This window comes from Aythya ferina (assembly GCF_964211825.1).
Source record: "Aythya ferina genome assembly, chromosome: 14".
Lineage (NCBI taxonomy): Eukaryota > Metazoa > Chordata > Aves > Anseriformes > Anatidae > Aythya > Aythya ferina.
Window position 1 is genome coordinate 15,615,837 of NC_140312.1, and position 24,932 is coordinate 15,640,768.

Here is a 24,932-nt window from a genome sequence, read left to right on the forward strand (position 1 = left end):
TATGTATGGAATCACAGACCAGGAACATGGAATTCATAGAACAATTGGAAGGGACCTCAAAAGATCATCAGGTCCACAACCTATAATTCTGCAAATACATAAACTCACAGATTAGACTCCTTGGCTGGATAAATGATCAAATTCTACTTTTAAGAGTGGCATCCAATTATTAACAGGGATGAAAGTACAAATTTTAACTTGGAACATTATCAAATAAGTTATTTAGAATGAATATTTCCTTTTAAGCTCCAAGGGACCACTTTATACTATCGTTTAAAATCAGACTGGAAGAGAGCTTGCATAGTTCAATGATTTTCTGGTCAGCTTTCTGACCCATGGCAGGATGAATTATTCTATGGTATTCCTGACAGACATCTGTCTAAACTATTGTTAAAAGCTCCATCAGTGAGGATATCACCACTCGTTCAGACAACCTCATTCAGTTTTTCATTTACTGCAGCAAATTTTTTCCTACCACCTAACCCAAATCTCCCATCCTGTAACTTAAACTCAAACCTCTTATCTTAATCATCCCAGACAGAAAGTCCTTTCTCCTTTTCTGCACATTTTCATAAAGCTAAGGATTTTAGGTTACTTCCCACTATGTAGGGTACAGGATTCCAGTTCCCTCAAATCCTTCTTCTTTATTCAAGACCCTGACAACCCAGAAGACAAGGTACAGGACTAATACAGATCTCTGAATCCCTTATTTGCTAAGGAACATTTCCTACCATTTGACATTTTCAGTATAAAGGCTAAGGACTCAGTGGGGGAAAGAGAGTGGCAGATCCTCGCCTCTGGAGTTAGATTCTGAAAAACAATCACAAGGGCAGGAAGCAGTCTGCGGAGATGCTCATATTACCGCTGCTTCTGTTTTGCCTAGCAGGTAGATATTAGGAAGTTCAGCTTCTGTGGCTGTCAAAGGGGCTACAGCTTGTTTGCATTAAAAACAGAAAACGAGCAGAAAAGATAAGAACTGTTCTGATCTTAATCTGCAGCACAGTATCCATACCATCGAGCAGCCTTTACTGCAATCTTACACCACTTTCCATCTGAAAGCAGGAGTGTTTAACCTACGTTATTGTAGGATGTGAGCAGAAAAGAGCAAGTGTTTGGGAATATGACAGGTTGGCATGAAGAAAATCTTCTGTATACACTTCTGTTGAGAGAGCTCACCATATAAAATATGTTTGCAGGGTTTTAAAGTTTACTCATAAATATTTAGAATGAAATCCTGATTTCTCTGGTCTCACAACAAGATTTTTACCAATGACTTAATAACAATTGTATTTCGTACTACAGGGATATGGATTACAGATGGTACTTCGCTTTTAAAATTATATTTGTGTCTGTTCCTTAAGATCTCCTTATATATCACACTGTTCCTATTGTACAATTCTGGCAGTTTATGTGGAGAACATCCCCAACAATAGATTAAAAACAAGTCTTACACATCCAAATATTATTTTCAGTGAAAGTAACAGACCTGTTTCATAACAGCATGCTTTAACAACACTCAGATGCTTCAAGGAAAAGATAAATCCTCCATTTTAAAATTCTGGCATGAAATTGGTTCAAGATTTAGCAACTGCTGTATCTTATTCTTTTGCTTTGTTATTAGTTTTCCAATAATCTTTTCCTCATCTAGATTACCCTCTATTATTTAGTTAGAACTTCCTCCATAATTGCAATCACTGAATAGTAATCACTTAATAAATATATCCTGACAGGTCTATTTTTGCACTGGGAGAAGATTCATTTTCTTTATCATCACTCCAGTAAGCAATTTTTCTCCCTACCTGAAGTAGCAAAATGAAATGTAGTGTCTGGTGCACAGTTCTGCTCTGATACATACAGCATTTCAGTAAGACCAGGCACCAATACTTTCACTTTTTATTCTTTGGATGTGGATTCTTCAAAACCTGTGTAGCAAGGAATTTGTGTTCACCGACTTTTATATATAATTCTATTGATGCACATAGGCAAAAGCTGCTTTGCACAGCTTGTTAATAGTGAGCTAATAGTGGCATTCCTCGCGACTTTTCAGAGTTATTTTCCTACAATACAGGCAGAACAGAGAGAAACCACATTTTTGTTAAATTTCATGAGAGGGGATTGTGAGCTTAGGTACACAACATGGAAAAGCCAAAAAGAGCGTGCGTTCAGTCTGCTGTCTATAAAGGATTAATTTTATATTAAATAGAATAAAATAACCTGAACAAACTTGGATACCTGCAGGTTGCTATAATGATTTCTTTTCCACTAGGATGTGAATATAGCACAAGAAACTGCTGAGGAAACACAAAGAAAATAAAATAAATGGTGGTCTGTGTAGAAACCTGTCTTTCTTCACAAAATGGATCAATTTGTCCTAAGTGGGCTTGGCCTAAGTCACTCAAATCAAAGCAAGTCTTTCTGCTGACTTGAAAGGATTTCAGGCTAGTTCTAGCAATAAATGGATACTCAGAGTAAATAAATTCTCCGATGAGAATCCCATTTTTCTGCTTGAAGTAGAGAAATTCTCAAATGTATTGTGAGGCTAATGAGGACCTCACACAGGTATTTAAGAATTCAAACTGTGTTCTGGGAAGGGAGAAATTCAGCCTCTGCTCATATGCTTTTTTACTCTGGTCTGGCCTTGCTCTGTCTTTGGACAGACTGTGGGGTTTGCCAGGTGCCTTCCGAACAGAACTATGTCAAGGTTCAAATACATCAAATTTGCATTCTTGAATATTATTAAGGTAAACATTCCTTAGTAAGTAATTCTGACACAAAATGGTCTGCCAACCTTTTAGTTGAAAGCTAAACCCATAAAGGAAATACACTAAGTCAAAATGATTTTCTGTAAAATTTAAGTACATTTTAGATCTCCACACTGCTGTTGAAAATACCTTGAGTGCCTCATCTTTGATCCAAGTACCAATCCACTGTTTAAGGACCAATTTTCCAGTGTTAACTTCTAGCATTTTTTGTACAAGTAGTGGCAAAAATTAGTTTTATGATCCTTATTGCTCAAACTCTTTCTCCCTTTCAGCCCCATACAACATGAGCCTTTGTGTTAAAACCAAGCCAGAAAAAACAAACCCATGGAATCAAGCTGTGATTTTCCTCTGAACTGAATTCCATTTCTGGCCTCATGTTTTGTGCTTTTGTAAATAGCCTCACAATCAGGTCTGATGATATGAACGTATCAAATTTCTTACTAATACAGCCCAGTCATAAAAACATCTGTGTATATACAATACAAAAATTATGGCTGAACAAATTTAAATGTATGATAATTACAAGGGCAAACCTATTTTTTTTCCCTGTAGTCTAATCTTTGCTGCAGGCAGAACCATATTAAATTTAAAAGAAATCTTTCTAATACATACCAAACAAGCAAAAAAAGCTTACACTTATTTACTTAATCATTTCAACAGCACTGCCCTTTCTCTCAAAAGAAGAATTGTTTATATACTTCTATAATAGGGAAAATATTTATTTCATAGCTCTGAAAATTAAACTAAAACTCTTACTTCAGGGTTCACTAGTTGAACTTGTAAATTTCAGAATTCTTTTATGGCATTGGTGTAAGGCATCTTTTTGTGTGCACAGTAATGAAGACTTAAAATACATTGATTACCTCTAAACAGGCATATTTCTAGAAGATTATAAAGCAAAAAAAAAAAAAAAAAAAAGGACAAAGAAGCAGCTTTTAAAATAAACAATTATTAGACAACTTAATGCAAAAATATTTATAAACTAGGCATTTTGTAAGGAGCTGGTAATTACTTAATATTAAAACAAAATGCCTAGATTAATCCAGTAGAGAGAGGTTGATATGGTGGAAGTCAGAAAGCAGTTGTGAAAAAACACTCTGCATCTTTGCTGGTGACAAAGTGTTCAGTCATAAAAGCTTTGATTTAAATCATATTAGCATAGTGTGGTAGAAGCATGCAGCACCACAACATCTATGGATATGCCCTAAAAATAGGAATCTTTTTTTTTTTTTTTTTTTTTTTTTTTTTTCTTCTTCCCAATAAGCACAGTCTTTTAGTTTCCAACTCGTGTGCATTTGAAATGGATTGTATATTCAGGAAGAAGTCAGAGGGGAATGAAAAAAGAAAAACAGCTTGAGGGATGCAATAATCTCACCATACTTTTAATTAAAGAAATAACAATTCACTTGTAATAGGACTGTCCCATTAGGGTCCCTGATTGCCAAGAAAATCTCAATTGACCTACTTATTTTCTTTGGTAAATTCACCACTTAAAGATGATCTTGGATTTGAACTCTGTAGGTTTCTTTTAAGGTAAGTCCTCCAAATTTTTTTCAGGGGAAAATACACTTGCCTGAAACTTACATAGTCTCAGCTTGCAGTTGGATACTCTTACTCCAGATTATCTTGCTCATGTTTCTCAGAAGAGACGTGACCATCTAGATTTTCCCATTTTCGACTACAGTACAGGGAAAATAACTTTTTTTTTTTTTCCTAGTAACTTTGCAAGGTAGTCCAAACACACAACCTAACTGCTTGTAGTGACAAAATAAAGAACTTCATTTAGAAACAATTAATTCTTCTTCAAAATAAGATTTCAAGTGCTGTAATTGAGAGGATAGAGCATCATTACTTTGTGTAAGTATAACCTTTTTGAACTTCCCAGGCTGACACATCACAGCTGAGATGCAATCGTGTTAGTCACGGCACGCTGCATGATGCCAATGCTGTACTGAGCAGCACGCTATTAGGAAAGGGTACAGCAGCATGCTGCACTACTGACAAGGCCCTCCCATGCTGTGATTGTCTATATGCAAACACCATGCCCACTGTCACAGCACAACACAGGAAAATGCTAGGGAGCTATTTCTGTAACACCAGGAGCACTTATTCCTCCACAACTTGACCCCTGCTCTGTGTGGAGATGGTGGTGGTGTGTTTCAGATGCGATGTATAATAGCAGGAAAGCACTGATGCATCAGACCAGGAAATTAAAAAGGATGCCATTCACACAAAGGAATGTTTAGTTAAGTTTGAAAAGCTTGGCTGAAATGGTACCGTGATGGACCATTTGTTACATCTTTACTTACTAACGTTCATTTGCTGTGGATTTTTTCCCCCCAAATCAGTTTGTTATCGATTTTAAATCATTCCAAGAGCTCATCTGCATTTCAGCCCAAACATTTGGAGTCTGAACTAATTTTTGAAAGCATTAGGGTCCTTAAAGGAACAGCCTATTACAATACACAACAATAACTATGTTTCTACGATTTATGAAAAGAAAGCAATATGTGCCTGTTTCGGTGCCTGTCGTTTGCCTACCAATGGTGCAGTGCTCCCCATTCCAGCCCTCTCTGCATTCACATTTCCCATCTTTACAAGTTCCGTGCTCTGTACAACGGGGATGACACACTCGCTGGTCACACGCCACTCCTGTCCACCCTTCTTCGCAGCGACATGCTCCGCCAATGCACACCCCATGAGTGCCACAGTCTACAGAGCACACTTCTAGGAGGAAAAAAGAAGAAAGATTACAGCTAGCTTATGCCAGTGGCAATAGGGCAGAAGTAGCAACCCAAGTCATTAAGTAAAAGTGAGTAGAAGAAATATGCTTTTGCTGAAAACTACATGCTCTCGAAAACTGGCCTGTTCATATCCAGATCAAACCCAGCAGTCAGCTTTTGCTGAAGAACATGGTAAATTACATGAAAGAGTCATTACAAAATTCTGTTCCTATATGCTGGGCAGATTGCTGTAGAGCTGTGTTCTCTATTCTGATACAAGCAATTTTCACAGGTAGCTTCCTCGACGTCTGTCAGCACTGCAGAAGTAGTTCTGTAGTTCATGTAGTTCTGTTTTACTCAAACCTGAACCTGTATTGATTTTAATACAGACATTTATTTGTTAAGAACGAGAACAAAACTCACCTATGACACACTGTCCTGGTTTCAGTTAGAACAGAATTAATTTTCTTCCTAGTAGCTGGTGGAATGCTGTGTTTTGGCTTAGGATGAGAAGAGTGCTGATAACACCCCGATGTTTTAATTGTTGCAGAGCAGTGCTTATACCAAGCCAAGGACATGTCAGCCTTTCGCTCTGTCCTGCCAACAGGCAGGCTGGGGGTGCAGTAAGAGCTGGGAGGGGACAGACCCAGGACAGGTGACCCAAACTAGCCAAAGGGGTATTCCATAGCATCTGACGTCATGCTAAACAATATATAGGGGTGGCTAGGCGGGGGAGGGGGCCGGACTGCTCGGGGTTAGGCTGGGCATCGGTCTGTGGGTGGTGAAAAATTGCATTGTGCATCACTTGTTTGTACATATTATTATTACTTTCCTATTATCACCATTGTATTATTATTATTATTATTATTATTATTATTATTGTTATTATTATTTTTGTTATTATTATTTTCCTGTCTTTATCTCAACTCACGGGCTTCACTTTCCATTTCTCTCCCCCGTCCCAGAGAGGGAGGGGGGAGGGTGAGCGAACGGCTGCGTGGTATTTAGCTGCCAGCCGGGTTAAACCACGACACACACTCAGCAGAGAATGGTGACAATTCAGGGTCACTTAGACTCTAGGAGTGACTGGAAAAAATACTTGCAAGTGAAAGTATTTGGAATCCTACTACTAATAATGGTGAGATATCCAGCATCTTGCTCCCAAGTTCTCTTACAGCTCTCTGCCAGCAGAAGTTGTGGAAAAGCAGAGGAGTCTTTTGCCTCATGCATCAAAGAAAATGACAGTTTAAATTCTCATTCATGTATTTTTCTAGCTGCTGATGATGCATGAAGCAGAAAAAAGCATATTCTTGATACTCATTTCACTGGTGGGGTATTCTGAGTCATTAATCTTAAGAAATAACTGAATACATGTGAAAGCTGTAAAAATTACTTTGAGAGTCTTGCTTATGGCCTACTATTCCATCTCAAGATTCAGCTTGCAATATAAATGCAAAATTTCAAGTATTTTTTCCCCCGCAAATAGAACATTTGCTGTCTTGTCAAAACTGCTTTTTTTCTCCTTAGCTCCTTCTGTTAGAATAAACAAGTTTTATAATATTCAAGTCAACTGCAGCTTTGGAGAGGATGAAATTTTTTAGTTTAGACTTTGGTGCTTGGTTTTTATTGTGTCTTCTGCCCTAAAATTAATTCTTTAAATATTCCATATACAACTAAGAATCAAAAAATACCCTATATGCAAGGGTTTTCTGTTTTTTTTTTTTTTTTTTTTTTTTTTTTCATAAAATGGGTAGCATTTTGATGCACAATGAAGCAAACCCTGAAAATATACTCAGTTGGAGTGTTTTGCATTCCCCAAATGTTATGAACATATTTATAAATCACTGCTGTGGAGTTTTTCAGCTGAAGTTGCCAAACAGCTATAAAGCAGTTATTGAACTTTCTCAGTCCACAAGAGAGTCAGTTGCAGAATGAAATACAGACTCCTGACCTACACCCCCACCCCCAGCTGTCAGTCCCAAATTAGGAATGTATTAAAAAGTAGTATTTGAATAGTATTTAAAATATATACACACATACAATGCTTCTTTCCAGCATAATCCAGAACAGGACCAAATTTGTTCCAAATAAAACTTTCTAATTTATTTGTATTTCAAATTTGCCTCTGACATTCATGTTTTAATGAAATAGGTGCATTATTGCAAAATCAGAAGAAATATTCTTCTTACCAACAGAGCAGTCGGGACCCATCCAGTTGGGATCACAGCTACAAAGACCAGTGTCAGACAGGTATGTACCGTGCCCACTACACTGGTCTGGACACTGGGCTCTGGGAAGCTCACAGTTTATTCCACCCCAGCCTGGGCTGCAGAGACATTCGCCATTCACACAGACTCCATGATTGGAGCACGTTGGATCTAAGCAATCAACTAAATAAGAAAACAAAAACGATGTAGAGAAAGGTCAGTTCCCACAATATAATGTCTGGAAAATATGTAGTAGTGGTACCTTGAAAAGTTCATATCACTGGGACAAAATAAAGTAAATTCATGTGGTTGTTTAAGTCATAACTATCTGGTCTGAGAACTGGAAAGCGTGAAGTAATTACATTAGCAGAATATAAAACAGGGTGTGACTGAAAAACAAAAGTTTACTGCAGGAATTCTGGAGTGAAGAAGTACAAAGACTTAAAAATAAAAGTTAAATATACATAGTAAGAGCTCCACACATAAGCCTTAGTCTGGGGGCATTCTGAAACACACAAGTTCTGCTGAGTTAAACACTGTGTGGAATAATGTATTGGCCCCCTCTTCTCACTTTAAAAAAATAAAAACATCAAACGAATTACACTTTTCAAAGAATATTTTTTTTTTTTACTTGGGAGTATCTTTATCAATACTACTATTATTACTATATGCTAGACCATGGTGAACATAAGATTGTGATATCTACTTTAAATACCTAGAAGTCAAATTATCCGTGGCTTTTAGCTTCTTTTAGACTTTTAAATTATTCAGGCAGTTTTGAACATTTTATTCCTAGTCCATTAGTAGCTAAGCAGTGAAACTGAGAGTCCCTGTTATTTCAACCCATGTTCTACCCAGCAGGTAATTCTTTTAAGAAATAAAGAATAACAGATGTACATACAGATTTCATCTTTTTCTTTATCTGAAAACAACAGCATAAGAAAGTGAAAACAGCTATGATGGAAAATCATCCATAAAACCTCTTTTGCCATTTCAGTCCTGACAAATAAAGGAATGTTATGTGGTGTCTTTCAAATAAGCTCTATCAGTAACATTATGGTTTGCCAAATTTTTATCTTGTATCATTAATTTGTGTAAGTGCACTATGCTCTACCGTGAATACCAACATTGAGGCTTCACCAACTGCCTTTTGCTGTGGAATTGAGGGTCAAGGTCAAACTTATGTCCTAAATAAAATGAATTCATCTCATGACTGGTATATATCAGCTCACAAGAGAACAACCAAAAATGATTGGCATTCTCTCTTGCAGCTCTAGGAAGATCTGAGTTTATAATGAAAGTGATTTATCTCTCATCTTTTCCAAATTGATCCTTCTAAATTAAGGCAGAGACATTTTCACTCTGCTTTATATGAACAATACTTGATCTTTCAAATCTCAACTTTTCTATAAACAGTCTTGTCAAATTATTTTATGAAGTTACAGAGCATTTAAAGTAAGTATATAGATTAGATACAACTCAGAGGATTGAAGCAGGCCCATTTAGAGATACAATAACATGAGTTATCAGAATAACTCATACTTGATTTTAATTCAGATTACTGTAGCACAGAAATTACGGTAACAAAAAATCTTATAAGATTTTCACTGTATTAATGACCCTGGCAATTTCTTCTTATTATTTTTTTCAAGATTCAGTGCTCAATTAATTGGATATGAAAATACTATAGTGCAATTTAGTATATACCCATAAACCATGATTGTTTTGTGGTTCAGTTCCCAAAAAAATCATAAATTCATAAATTGTTCTAAAATTATCTAGAACCTTCTTCCTGTTAGTCTCCTCCATGCTCAACAAAATCGAAAACTCCAAAATTTAGATTATATCATTTGTGCTATTTCTGTTATACCTGACACAGACAGTTGTGACAAAATAACCTGATTTAATAAAGAAATAAAGAACAAAAAGAAAGATTTATGTCAATTTACCTTAAGGATGAATGCTACTCTTTCCCCTAAACTTGGTCTTTTCTTTTAAGGTTATATTTTAATGGGAAATTCGAATAGGTAATGTGTGTAACTTTCTGTTGTACGTTGCAGGACAGTTAACTTTAGAAAATACTGATTAGTCCTAATGTATTCCACATTTCAGAAACACACCACCTTCCTTCTCAAATGGAAGTGCTCATGAAAGCAATGTAGAACAAAACCACCTCCTTCTACCTATATGAACCGTTTCCTATTGCTGAATTACTGATGCATGCAGCTGAGATTTACTCACACAGAATAAGCCTATCAATTCCCCTAAGGCCCAATACCTTTGTTTTATAGAATAACAACTCACACGAACCCTCTTTGTCCATTGTTCTAGACAAATATACTTTTTTCTTTGTTTTGTTTTGTATGATTAAGTAATAGCTTTCAAAGTTTAAACTGAAGAGACCTTGTACTCTGAACTCGAACCTTGTTCTATTTTAACACATACTCTTCGGGTTATCATCTCCAAGCCAGATCCTCAGCTGCTAAAATTAGCATAACTTGATTATCTGTAATAAAACTACACTGCTTTACGCTACAAAGGTTCTGCCCCCAACTCTTTAGAAGGGTTTACAATGGTACTTAGTAAAGAATTATAAATGGAGCTTCTTTGGTGTTTAAACAAAGGACAACACACTTTAGCAAGTGAGTCTGTTAGACTTACTCACAGCCCCTTGGCAGCTCAGATCATTAGAGCTCATTTAGTATTGGGCCCTCTGTAGATTTGACAAAAAGGGTACTGAAAGCAATTTATATCCCTAAGGACAAAAAAGGAGGTCAAGGAGTTTTCTGAACAATATGTACCGTAAACCCCCAAAGAGCCATGAATTACACTTATGAAGTTAAATGTCATTGAAAAATGACTCGACCATGAAACTGACAAGAAAAACACTGTTAACTTAACCTAATTTGTCAATTTCACTTGTCTCCCCCCAAACCAGATTGAATGAAATCTGGCAAATATGCCACTTCATTCTGTGTGCAAATTTGTTAATAGAACAACCGTGTTTATGCTGCAAAAATCGTGCATCACAGATATTGATTCTAGTGCCACTTTCATTTCAGGTAAATTGTTTGAACAATATGACCATGACGAATATAAGAAATAAAAAGCTAACGGGAAGAAGAAAAATGCTGACCCACTTGTTCTAATTCAATATCCTAGTTGGAAAATGGCAAATGAACCAAATTTCAGTATTCTTTATGGAAGCTCAAATCAAAAGAGGAAATTCCATATTCTAACATAAATATAAATATATTTATTTGCATCATTCTACCATTAATTCATGCATAAAGTTTAAATATGATCAGATGATTACTTGCAACTGGAAAGACAAGACTTCATATCATACCCTTTTCCCCAGAGCTCTTGAATTAATGTGACAAATATGTACAGATGAAATGGAATTTTACAGTAGAAATATGCTGGTTGCTCCTTATTTACTTGTAAATTAATTTATTGAGTTATTTATTGCCCAATGAGGTATGCAAAAGGTTATATTAACCTTTTCTATCATGTTATCGGCCCCTTCCAAGCTTGCAGTTAATACCTTCTGCCTTTGCAATTCATTTACCTCTTAAACTCTTTATCCTTTCAAGCACTGGTGACTAAATAATCTATATCCTTTCCCCTCACATATTAATTTAACTCCCCCAAACTTTGTTGACTGAATGTTTTGCGGTGTTTCCAGGTTTGAAAGGTGTTAACATTAATGCCTTTGCAACAGTGCATGCACTAGCTTGTTCTATAAACTTATCTGGAGTGAGTGAGGTATTTGCTTCACCTAATTCAAACATTCATATCAGGATAAGCTAAATTAAGCACTACAAGAGCCTATTTCTCTTGTAAGAGTGTTAGGGGATTCAAAGATGTCTACCCCAGATATAGCACAAACATTGCAGACAATTGAAAGTAACGAGAGAACTCCATACAAGTCCCTGGAAATTATCATCACAGTGGATGAGGAATTGCTTACAAAGTAGAATTTACAGAATTAAATGAAAAATTGATCAATTTTAGGCCATTTACCATAGTCTCTCTAATAATTTTAAAAATTATAAAGAAACACAGAACATGATGAAATTCATGTAACTTAGATTGAGCAAACAATTGCAGGTTGTAACAGAAAGAGAGCTTCTGCATTCCTAGGGAATAGACTGGATGTTGTAGGGCATGCTACAGGCAGTCTTTTCCACCTTCAATTTCCATAAGAATGTGAGCTATAGCAGGGCATTTCAAATAATTTTTTAATTTTTCCCATAATCATACACTCAGGGTAACCTGAGAACTGTCATTTGTAGCAACGAAAAGGGACCTTACAGAATTTTCTGAATAGAACTTAAACTGTAATTCATTAAAAGCAATGGAAAAACTAATGACTTCAGCTGAGTTCTGGATTAGAGCTCTAGTGACTACAGTGTTGTGAAGCATTCCTAGAAAGAGATGACAGGAATGACCTGAACAAATTGTTGCAGTGTTGGCAGTCCCACTATTGAGGATCCTAATTTATATTTGCTTTCAGCAAAATAAGCTCATTCAGACTATTACCAATCTTGTCCTAAAGGCAATAATTGCAGCCCACATGCAAAGATTAAATCCTCCTGTGACATAGGTCCCCATGATTTTCTTCCCTCCTGCCCCCATCTTTTTTAAAATTTATTTATTTATTTGTAGGAGAAATAGCTGCTTACTACAGGGTAAGATAAAAATTGATATATATGTGATGTACAGCTCTGCATCCCACTCAGAATACTCCACAGAGACCCTCTAGTCCGGAAACCATACAACTCCTCTCCTGTCACCTTAATCTTCCAACTGCTCCTCCTTTTGGAGCATTAATAAACTCTGGGAAGTCATCATAGAGTACCTTGAAATATCACTGCTCTAAGGATGTGCCAAGGTATGCAGAACTGTCTATCTAGCATTCCTCTGGAGAGTTAAATTCTCTCCTAAAACCATACTTTCATTTTAAAAAGAAAAGGAGTTCAATTTAAGCTGTGCATTCTAACAAAAACCACTGTGCATAAAACCAGTATCAGCTCCATCTATGACCACATTTTCAATGGGCCATACTGTTAAATTTGCTCATTCTGCATACAAAGAACTGGACACTTAGAACATTAAGAACTTTTCCACATTTAAGACAGTTGTTGCTAGTGTATGCCATCTTCCTTTCTTAAATTCCATGTCTAACAGGACTAATTTGCACTAGGTGAAGTCTGTAACACCCAAGTCTTCCATATCTGTCTCACCAATTTCTGTCTTAAAAGTGACTTATCTGTTTGCTTTGTGTGGAGCTGCAGTTCTACTGTTTTCTCTACTACTACCACTTTTTCCTCTGCATTTCACTTCTAAATTGTTCAATAAATATAATCCATAAGAAAAGATTTATCTTCACTCTTCAGCAAAGGAATTATTCATGTTTACTTGTGGTACTCTTAGTACTGCAAAACAATGTATATAAAAATCAGAAGTTTAGTTTAAACTTTCATAGATCAGTAAAATTGTGATGGACTACATTTCTTCTTCTCTTTTACAATCATCTGTTAGAGTAGGTCTGCATTTAAAATTTTATTTTTTCCTAAGCATTTCAAAAGAAACTCACAACATAGAAAGAAAATGTGCTACAGTATTACCTTCTTCACAGTTTTCTCCTTTATAGCCAACAGAACAGACACAGTTCCCTTCGATGCAGGAACCGTGACCTCCACACGAGGGATCAATACACTGGCTGATGGGTACATCACATTCTGGACCTTTCCAGCCACTGTAGCATAAGCAGGTTCCTTTAGAGTACTGACCATTGCCACTGCACAGTACCGGGCAGGCAGCTGGGAAATTGAACGGAAGAAAAACAGCATACAGGGTCAGGAAAAAACTCTAAAATTCCTCTAAAGTGCACTAAAAATCCACTTCCAAATACTTAGACATATATACGAGTATCTTAATTTACTGGAAAAAAAATTCAAAGCCAATTTGTAGCAGTTCAGTTCTTCATTTCCCAAAGAAACCATTTGATTACTATATAATAAAGCATGCATGTGTCGGGCATTCTGAGAATACAACTACTGTTCTTTATAACCTATTGGTGATGTCTGGGATAACTGATGAGGCAATGTGAACAGATTTGATTCTGACATTACTCTGCTTTGTTCCATTAGGTAACATCCACTCTTCTCAGATAGCAGAACAGTCCCCACAGCATGTTAGTATATAGCAGAACGTTTTTTAGCGTAGCGTCCCAAAAATTTATTAGACCCTTTGACTTGTTTTTCCCATATACAGATCGTGAACACAGAAATAACGCAAGCTTTCATCAATGCAAACGCATCAATACAAATGCACCTTGCCACCAATATCCTTGCCAAATCTTCTTTACCCATATCCCAGAGAGACTGTTTCTACCCTAGGTGTACTGACAAGAAAGCACCATTAACCCATATCCATCTCTCGTGTATTATTATAAAGACAATTTTTGAGCAAATATACAGAATTCATTTATTCAAATGAAGTGAAGCCTACAACTAATAAAGGTAGCCAGCAGGTCCTGCATGCTGGGAATCAGAAGTTGTACATATGCAGAACAATGGAAAGAAACAAGTGGCTTACTAAAGCCCGTCACAAATAAATGTTACACCAAGACATATTCACACTCCTATATGCCCACATCTCCCATGCAAACATGGCAATTTGTGAATTTACATGCCTGCCAAAGGCTGAATGTATGGTCACCCACCAGAGAAATGGGAAAAATAACCAAGGAATCACAGAAAATGGAACTAATGAAGTGAATCTTTGATTAGAGGTGCACTTTTACACTCTTTGATGCAGTTTGATAAAGACTAAAAAGTATTTTCCTGTCTTTTCACCCTTCAAAGTAATTAGAAACTAATAGCTACTTCTACAGTACCAAAAATATACTCCAAAGCAACTATTAATCATTAAAAGGTCTTACTGTCCCTCTTGCTTCTATTATCCTTTTAACCTGAATGATCAAGGAGAACCCAAGTAATTGATTTACTACAAAGAAATGTGTAATTGTCCTGTTGCACAACTCCTCCACTGTTCGGTCCTGCAACTCTTATTAATCTTAGCTGTCCCATTGATCTGCTGCAAAAACACATCTCATGATGGATTTTTTCAAGAATTTTCTTTTGTGCAGTGGAAACAAATTGATCAGATAAACATATATACAGATTTGTAACTTTAGATGTTAGCTAAAATTTGGAGTACTGAGAATTATTTCCTTTAAGACCACAAGTTGATTGGTCATATGTCACTTGTATAATCCTTTTTAGCTGATTTTTTGTACAACAGAGTTACATGTTGAGGTCTGAGAATTATTTTATTTTATTTTATTTTTGCTACCCCTTCACTGTCTGAGTACGGTCCTTCGGAAGTAGCATTTTCATTACTGGTATTCTCTCTTACCATGAGTCTTTGTAATCTTGCTTAACTTTTTTCTTCACTCCACAAATGAATACAGATATGAATAAAATATAATTTTCAGCAGCAGCTTTCTGATTTTGGACATGATATATGCTCACAAGTCACGTTACTTCATTATATGCAAAAGTTTATGCTAAACTTCTAACTTATGCGTTTTGCAGTTGGTTTCAGAATTGAGCTTACTGAACCAGCTGGACTGAATTTCAATGCAGGCAAATATCCACTACGTCCAAACTGCACTGTAGGTCAGCCCACTTTAAATGTTTTTACATGTCATCATGTAACACCCTTCCATGATATACAACACACAGAACCAGTAGCACCTTGGATGTCATTTCACAAACTGCTCATTCTGTCTGTGTATATTACATCATGGAGTCTATCTCAGCTCCTCAGCATGCACTGCTTTTCACTGCCTAGAAATGCTAACTGCTGCTACTGCAAAGTCATACAGGTGAGCCATAAAGGAAGGGATCACACTAAGACTGCTTCCACTCCTCAGGTACGAAGACCTGGGGACCCAAACAATTCCATTGACCATAACCCTCCATTTCACCACAATTAAAAGTTACTTGGGCAGATGCTGACACCTTTTCCCAAATCAGTGTAAGTAAAATAACCACTTCAGTTCTATTCTCTTTACTTGCCATGACATAGAAGATCTGGAGGTGAGTGGTCAGAAGGCAGTTTGTCCTGAAGACCTAGAGTAATCATAATGAGTGCCAAGTTTTGTTGAAACCTTCCACACCCTGACACGCTGTAGAGACACTGTTCATTTTTTTGGACTTTATCTTATGACAAAAACATTTCTCCCTAGATCTAGGAAGCTCTCAGTTCCTGTATGTGGTTGTGAAGATTGCAGCCCCATTGTTCTAGTCCAACACAGAATGAAGTACTACTGTAAGATGTGTATTCTCTACATGCTTCCAAGCCACTGAACAGACTTAATGGTATTGTTATTAACAGTTGCTCAGTGGGGCTCCTCCAATTGTACTGGGACATGCCAGCATATGGCTTGTGTTTGCCTCTCAGCCTCCTTCACCATGCTGTGATAAAACTGCATGGAAAGAAAAGGACCTGGTAGTGCTAAGCTAATCAGAAGACAGTAAACAGTTTCTTCACATAAATCACATTTATTCAAGTAGGTATAAAGACAAAAAGTCAGAGTTGACTTTCAAGCTGGATACAAATGAGGAGCAGTTTTTTTTGTTTTTTTTTTTTTGTTTTAGAGGTCAACATGGCACTCATTGCCAAGAAAGGATTTCTGTTCTGCAAACCTCTCCTCTGGAGGCAAAACTCAAATAAAGGCAATAAATCTATTTGAGCAACACAGTTCCCTGCAAGAGGGACTGAGGAGAAATAATTACATTATTAAAAACAACAACAAAAAAAAAGAACCATCAAGCAGCCTAGATGGGACCACTCTAGATCTAGCTATACAAGGACATACCAGTCAACTGCCATAAGACTGTTTCTCTCCTTGACTTGCACCTAAGTCTAAATAATCAATTGGCAACTGTGGTCCAGTCAGAGAAATGTATATTTGTTATTTGGAAGACGTTTATTGGAGAGCCATTTTCAGCTCCCACTTTTGATCTAAATTTGCAGGGTTCAGCTTCTGGGACACCAGAGATTGGATAGCTGGCAGAGCAGAACAAAGATTAACAGATGGTGCCAGGTTGTGGGCTAAAGAGCTCCTACAGAAATATTTATTTATTTTTTTAAAGTGTTCCCTTGGCTTGTTCTGGTCCTCTAGGAATTGAACTGAAGCTGAAAGCCATGTCACTGCTTTTCATTTCTCTCTTTGTGCTTCTATCAGGTCAGAGGTCTTGCTGTGGTCCATAAGACCATTTAGACCCCGTGAAACTTCTCTATTACTTCAAAAATAATCTGTCTGCAGTGATCAGCAGTTGAGGGATGCATTTCCAAGATGTTAGTGACACAAGAACTGACTCTGGACAAATGAAAGAATCTGTCATTTAACCTTAGGGATGAAAATTATTACAGTTAAGATTAAGAAAAGTGACAAGATGTCCTTGTTCAGATTTTGGCACTTTCAAGACTGCCACATTACCAAGATAGCAGGAGAAAGATGTAAATAAGAATGTTAGCACGAGTAGATTATAAGAAGCTGCTTTGTCATTACTGTAATAAATAGCTTGTCATTAATTTTTCTGCTCTGGGTTTATAGGTTGACTTAAGTGAGGAAGAGAGAGAGAGAATCAAGCTACTCTTCTGTAGAAAACCCAGGCAGGCAGGCTAAAATGAGGCTTGCTAGGCCTTTGTTAGGTCATGTTGCTGCAAGATGAGACTTCAGAACAGTCAAGACTAATTTTACATTCAGTTTGCCTCAGTCAATGTCCAAACACCTCAGGAGTCATCTGGAGTTCATGCTTTCTAGCAGTGCTTATTTCCCCTACATGTAGGAGATGGGCCCTATTCCAGCACAGGCCTGTGTTCACAGCCCACTGAAGGAACGTAGGTTTGCATAATGGAACAATCTCATCTCTGTGGGCAAATCATTTGCATAAAGAAAACCACATATTACACACCAGCAGTTTCTAAAAGTGGGTAGAGGTGTTAGGGAATACTTACAGCAGCATTCAAGTAAGTTACGCACTAAGGTATATCTACTGAGTGAAGTTCAAATAAGCACAACAGCTATTAAACCTGAATGTGGCTTCAATGATGTGATTCTGCTCTTTACCAGTGCTTGAACAAAAGCAGACTGGGTTCTTTACATGGTTCTCAGCTGATCAGATTACAGATAGCAGATACTACCGATCTTTGAGTCCTGTGGGTTGCACACTTTGAAGAGCATGGATTGGACAGGGACAGTCAGCCAAACATCTCCCTAAAAATTTTCTCTCTCAGTTTTCTCTGGCAAGTTATTTTGGACTTATTTTGTTAATATTCCCTGATGGATGAGAAAAGATGGTTTGATAACAGCCTGTTACACATGGATTAGGGGGGGAGATGGTGAGTGATAATGCCCAAATGGTCTGGCATCAAAAGCCACCATTTTCTCCAGTGACACTTACTACAAGTATCCCAGCTGCAGTCTGTGTACACACTCCTTTCACCCACCCTTATGTTATTCACACATACATACTCACCAAAGCTGTTCTTCTAGAGCATGACAAGACCAGTAAAGGATATCTGAGGAGTCAAACTCTTGCAGGCAGTTGCAGAACTTGGTTTAGTTACACAGCTGCTTGGTTGAGAGGCCTTCCCCTGAAACTTGAAGCTCCAAACAGGTTTGAAGGCAGAGTTCTGGCTTGGTTCCTCTTGCTGGAGAGCAAACATTACCCTAGTGCAGAGAGAGTTCTGTACCACTAGGACCTAGGGTGTCAGTTCTTCTACTGCAGCTTTCTTTCAGTTCCTCCTCATAAAATAGACAAATCAGTATACTTCTCTTGAAATTATTTGAGTTTCTGGGCACACAAATACGCAGACTTGAAAGGTTTTAGAACTTGTATCTGAACTGCTTCTCTGTCCTGGACTAGGTTATAAGCTCTTATAATGCTCATATTTTGCAAGCAGCTCAGATTTACATCCAAAAGTATTTTTTCAAGCAGGGCGTTAAGAAAGTCAGCTTCTTTTGTGCCACCTACAGGCTTATTCAAAGCCGACAAGCTGTCAGGAATCACCCCATATAAAGTCAAAACTTTTCAACATATGTACCACAGAAATTTGTGGTGAGATGCTCATGGCAGGTTGGTGAGGAGAGTCACTTGTATCAATGGACAAATGATTACATCAAGCCTAGTGTGGTATTGTTCGAGTAAGGATTAGAATGGTTGTGTCCATAATGCTTGTAAGCCCTGATCTTACATACAAACCAGATTCTTCCTACCATAAGCTCATACGCATAAAAGATGAGCTTGACTGTGTATTTACAAAGTAAGCAGTAAGGAGAATTGGGACAGAGTGTTGAAGTGCAAGTTTAAGGCTATACTAACAGAACACTTAGCCACAGTCTAAAACCCCCTTACATCTTAAGCATGAATAATTATTTCATCAATCAGTTTGAGCAAGGTTATCAGAAAAGATGAAACTCATGAAAGAATATTCCCTGATTCAATACATATTTAGACAAACTCATGAAAGGAAAATCTAAAGAGTCTACTATCCACAAAGAGACAACCATCTGCTGTAGGAAGTTCTACCACCCATTAGCTGTAGAATCAAATGAATTTACTGGAGAAGCATCAAAAACAGGTACAATTTTTACTCTTGACTATACGTTGTATGCCACCATCTGGACTAGAGTCCTAGGTAAAAGGGATCTTGTCCTGAGCCATTGCAACTTTATTTCTGTAATATAAATGCTATACTAACAAACACACTCAGGAAAAAACAAACAAACAAACAAACCAGCCAACCACAAACAGCATTCTGAAGACACTTTGTAGAGTCTTATGTAAGATAAGCTTATACACCCTTGTTGAACTGTACAGAGCTTTGTTAGACCTAAGTGAAATAAGGATTGTTAGTATATGTAGATGATCCTGTTTAGGAGGAAGAAGTGAGTTTCTGCTAAAGAACATGTGGTTATTATTATACTTTACAAACCTTGTTTCAAATGTCTCAGAAGTATCTGTTGTGATACTTCAGGAAACTATGAAAAATTCAAAAGACTGTTTCTTCTTTAAGGTTCACTTAAAAGTGAGTGCATTTGGAGACACAAATTACAAAAGAAGGGATATATACATAAGGCCACAGAATGAAGAGCAGTTCAACTTCCCTGACATATCCTGGAAGCACAACACAGCCCTGAGAAAGCAGTCTAGGAGGTTTCTGGAGAGCGTGGAAGATAGCTTCCTGACGCAGCTGGTTAGTGAACCTACCAGGGGTGGTGCCCCGCTAGACCTTCTCTTCACAAACAGAGAAGGACTGGTGGAGGATGTGATTGTTGGGAGCTGTCTTGGGCAGAGTGACCACGCAATGGTGGAGTTCACTATTCTTGGCAAGGCCAGGAAGGGGACCAGTAAAACCACTGTATTGGACTTTCGGAGGGCTGACTTTGAGCTGCTCAGGACACTGGTTGGTGGAGTCCCTTGGGAGGCAGTTCTGAAGGGCAGAGGGGTCCAGGAAGGCTGGGCGCTCTTCAAGAGGGAAATCTTAATGGCGCAGGAACGGTCTGTCCCCACGTGCCCAAAGACGAGCTGGTGGGGAAGAAGACCAGCCTGGCTCAACAGAGAATTGTGGCTTGATCTTAGGAGAAAAAAGAGGGTTTATAAGCTTTGGAAAAGTGGGCAGGCCACTAGGGAGGACTTTAAGGATGTAGCGAGGCTGTGCAGGGACAAAATTAGGAAGGCCAAAGCTCATCTGGAGCTCAATCTGGCTACTGCCGTTAAAGATAACAAAAAACGTTTCTATAAATACATCAACACAAAAAGGAGGACTAAGGAGAATCTCCATCCTTTACTGGATGCGGGGGGAAACTTAGTTACAAGAGATGAGGAAAAGGCGGAGGTGCTCAATGCCTTCTTTGCCTCAGTCTTTAGCGGCAATACCGGTTGTTCTCTGGATACTCAGTACCCTGAGCTGGTGGAAGGGGATGGGGAGCAGGATGTGGCCCTCACTATCCATGAGGAACTGGTTGGTGACCTGCTACGGCACTTGGATGTGCACAAGTCGATGGGGCCGGATGGGATCCACCCAAGGGTACTGAGAGAACTGGCAGAGGAGCTGGCCAAGCCACTGTCCATCATTTATCAGCAGTCCTGGCGATCGGGGGAGGTCCCAGTTGACTGGCGGCTAGCAAATGTGACGCCCATCTACAAGAAGGGCCGGAGGGCAGACCCGGGAAACTACAGGCCTGTCAGTTTGACCTCAGTGCCAGGAAAGCTCATGGAGCAGATCCTCCTGAGAGTCATCACGCAGCACTTGCAGGGCAAGCAGGCGATCAGGCCTAGTCAGCATGGGTTTATGAAAGGCAGATCCTGCTTGACGAACCTGATCTCCTTCTATGACAAAGTGACGCGCTGGGTGGATGAGGGAAAGGCTGTGGATGTGGTCTACCTTGACTTCAGCAAGGCTTTTGACACCGTCTCCCACAGCATTCTCCTCAAGAAACTGGCTGCTCTTGGCTTGGACTGGCGCACGCTTCATTGGGTTAGAAACTGGCTGGATAGCCGGGCCCAAAGAGTCGTGGTGAATGGAGCCAAGTCCAGTTGGAGGCCAGTCGCTAGTGGTGTCCCCCAGGGCTCGGTGCTGGGGCCGGTCCTCTTTAATATCTTCATCGATGATCTGGACGAAGGCATCGAGTGCACCCTCAGTAAGTTCGCAGGTGACACCAAGTTAGGTGCGTGTGTCGATCTGCTTGAGGGTAGGAAAGCTCTGCAGGAGGATCTGGATAGGCTGCACTGATGGGCTGAGGTCAACTGCATGAAGTTCAACAAGGCCAAGTGCCGGGTCCTGCACCTGGGGCGCAATAACCCCAAGCAGAGCTACAGGCTGGGAGAGGAATGGTTGGAGAGCTGCCTGGCGGAGAAGGACCTGGGAGTATTGGTGGATAGTCGGCTGGATATGAGCCAGCAGTGTGCTCAGGTGGCCAAGAAGGCCAACGGCATCCTGGCTTGTATCAGGAACAGTGTGACCAGCAGAGCTAGGGAGGTGATCGTCCTCCTGTACTCAGCTCTGGTGAGGCCGCACCTCGAGTACTGTGTTCAGTTTTGGGCCCCTCGCTACAAGAAGGACATCGAGGTGCTTGAGCGGGTGCAGAGAAGGGCGACGAAGCTGGTGAGGGGCCTGGAGAACAAGTCCTACGAGGAGCGGCTGAGGGAGCTGGGCTTGTTCAGCCTGGAGAAGAGGAGGCTCAGGGGCGACCTTATCGCTCTCTATAGGTACCTCAAGGGAGGCTGTAGCGAGGTGGGGGTTGGTCTGTTCTCCCACGTGCCTGGTGACAGGACGAGGGGGAATGGGCTTAAGTTGCGCCAGGGGAGTTTTAGGTTGGATGTTAGGAAGAACTTCTTTACTGAAAGGGTTGTTAGGCATTGGAACGGGCTGCCCAGGGAAGTGGTGGAGTCACCATCCCTGGAAGTCTTCAAAAGACGTTTAGATGTAGAGCTTAGGGATATGGTTTAGTGGGAACTGCTAGCGTTAGGTCAGAGGTTGGACTCGATGATCTTGAGGTCTCTTCCAACCTAGAAATTCTGTGATTCTGTGATTATTTTTTCAATTATTTCATTATTGTGAACTTCAGTCATGCTGAAATGGTCTTAAGAACAGTGGGAATAAGCAAGATCTAGAACAACTTTTAGGTTACTCTAGGAATTTCTGCTCTTACAAGTAGAAGCTGGTTGGAAGTCAGTTTGTACAAATTCACCCAGGAGGAGAAGAATGAACACACAACTATTAATGACATTATATATGCTTTATTAGCTTCTTCACAAGACTGTTTGATTACAGAACACACAAACAAAACTGAGATTATTTAATTGTATTATTACTCTATGCTTGCTGGTCAGAGTTAGGAAGAAATACACAGCTTTTCATAGCAGTCATGCCCTGCAATCCTTACCTCAGTTGCCCAAACCTGAGCCTTACCATGCTCCCTTGTCTAGCTCTGTCAAACTGCACATTAGCAAGCAAGAACGAGATTCACAGAAGAATTTCCAGAAGGACAAAAAACCCATCAGGTGTGTCAAATCTCTGACATTCAGAAACCATTTGGGGAAAGCAGCACACGCTGACTTAAGCACTAAAGTATGGATGCTTTAATTAATCCGGGGTGAATTTAATTGCTTTAGTTAAGTGGAAATCGGGTTAAAAATGATGCAGAGCATGCTGGGGTGTGTTAAAAACATGACATATGAGTTGGATGAATCGATAAATTAAAAGTGCACAGATGTTTTAATTAAACCCAGGAAAGTTAACGAAGATCGCTAGAGACTTTTAAGCCTATGATTAATTCAATTCATTTCAAATACCTGTAGAGATATGGGGATGCCTCCATTTTGAGAGTTATAGAAGTTCTCAATCGATAAGTACTTAAGCTGTTCTACAAAAAAAAAATGGCAGCATTTTTACAGAAGTGACTGAACAGTAATAATTGTACAATGAATATTTACATTGTTCTGAACAATCAGCAAACTTTTTGCTAAAATTTATCAAAAAGTTCAGTTTTTCTCACTACCTTCAGTGTGTGACCTTGTATGTCAAAGATAACATTTGCTGTACCATCCTGTACCATTCCACACAGTATCTATTTCCATTAGATAACTGCTTTGCTTACAATTATTATTAAAAATCTGTGTAAGAAATATGAATGTGTCTTACCACATTATCTAGCAGAATACTGATAATCTGAACTTTTATGTTCTGACTAGCAATTTCCACAAGCACAGCAAATTTTGGCATTATCAAATTGGGACTAGCCACTTGGTACAGGATATTTTTTCTTTACAAATAGCATGATATTTTTAAAAACAATGTAGTCTGTAAGAATGGCGAAAATAAAAATTAAGCAGGTGTCAGATATATTTGATGTAATTCACCGGTGGGCTGAAAGGACTGAAGCTCCATTACTGCTAGCATGAAGATGAGCTTAGTCAACCTACCTACCCATAAACAAAGATCTAATTCTTAGTTCTCTAAAGACACTGGAGTCCTGAGGGGGAAGAGAATAAGAGAACTGTGTGCTCTCACTAGAAAAGTCACAGAACAAACTACAAATTGGAGAGAGAGAGAGAGAGAGAGAGAGAGATGGAATGTCCTGAATGTAAATGGTATGTCCTGAAAATACTGACCTGCAATCTAAAAATCTCATTCTTTGGAAACTAGTAACACAGAATCAGAGCTGTGAACATCCTGCTTTAGATATAAGCAGTGAGCTTGACAGAACTACAATAATACGTAGAGATAAATGCTACTTTCTACCAACAGATGGAAATAAACAGATGCTGAAATAGACTACTGTCATAGACTAGCATGTAGATCTTCATTTGTATATTTTGATATCTTTGTAAATGGAAAAACTGAGGAGAAGGGAAAACTAAATTATCTCAGATGTTTCAGTAGCTATCTCAGTGGAAAGAGTCAGTGAGGAATGAAAGAGATGATGTTTCAAGCTTTCAAAAGGCAGCAGCAAGGACAACCATCGAGTACCAAAATCATCCTTCCAAACATATATGTTGTCATTCCTAACAGAGGAAGCACTAACAGCATGAAGTCATTTATACATACAGAAAGAGACGTGAAATATTTCTTGCAGTATTTTTGATTAAAGTTTACAACATCAACAGTGAAATAATCTGTCCTTTTCATATTTCTGTGGTTTTGTTACAACTAAATAGCAGTTCAGTAAACGTAGGATTGCACCCAGAGGTTGAGATAATCAGCATATTTAAAATCCAGACTGCTTTGGTCCCATTTTAGTTACTACTATTTGCATTATTAAATTGACCAGAAAGGATTTAAATCATAACATGATTAATTACATAGCTCTATATTGGCTGCAGATATTTAAGTATTTTGCTACATCTGAGTTAGAAACTTTATTCATTTATTTGAGAAAGCAAATGGGGATGACAGCTAACTGAACTCCATCTCACCCCAACAGGGTCTAAATATAGGAAAAGATCTAAATTACAGGTTCAAGTCTGGATACAATACAGATATGAACATACCCCAAAGTCATGCAAGCTGGAATTGGAAGCTGTGACTCAGGGCCATGTCTGTTCTTCAGGGACAGAGAGTACATAAGCATCTCCTAACAGCTGTATTTCCATAATGTGATTTGCAATACTACTTGATTGTAGCTGCTTCAATGACATTTACTGTTATCA

At 38.6% G+C, this 24,932-nt stretch overlaps 1 protein-coding gene across 9 annotated transcripts in view; it reads right to left on the reverse strand.

The window, feature by feature from the left end:
* TENM2 (teneurin transmembrane protein 2) overlaps positions 1–24,932 on the reverse strand; it is a 1,369,797-nt gene that overhangs the window by 72,116 nt on the left and 1,272,749 nt on the right. For 7 of the 9 annotated variants that reach the window (XM_084535362.1, XM_084535363.1, XM_084535364.1 and 4 more), the window contains 3 exons: positions 13,326–13,520; positions 7,675–7,875; positions 5,277–5,489 (listed from right to left, as the gene is read on the reverse strand). In XM_084535362.1, the coding sequence (XP_084391488.1) occupies positions 5,277–5,489; positions 7,675–7,875; positions 13,326–13,520 (609 nt within the window). The remainder of the gene's footprint in view (positions 1–5,276; positions 5,490–7,674; positions 7,876–13,325; positions 13,521–24,932) is intronic. The other 2 variants (XM_084535365.1, XM_084535368.1) reach the window with 1 other exon arrangement.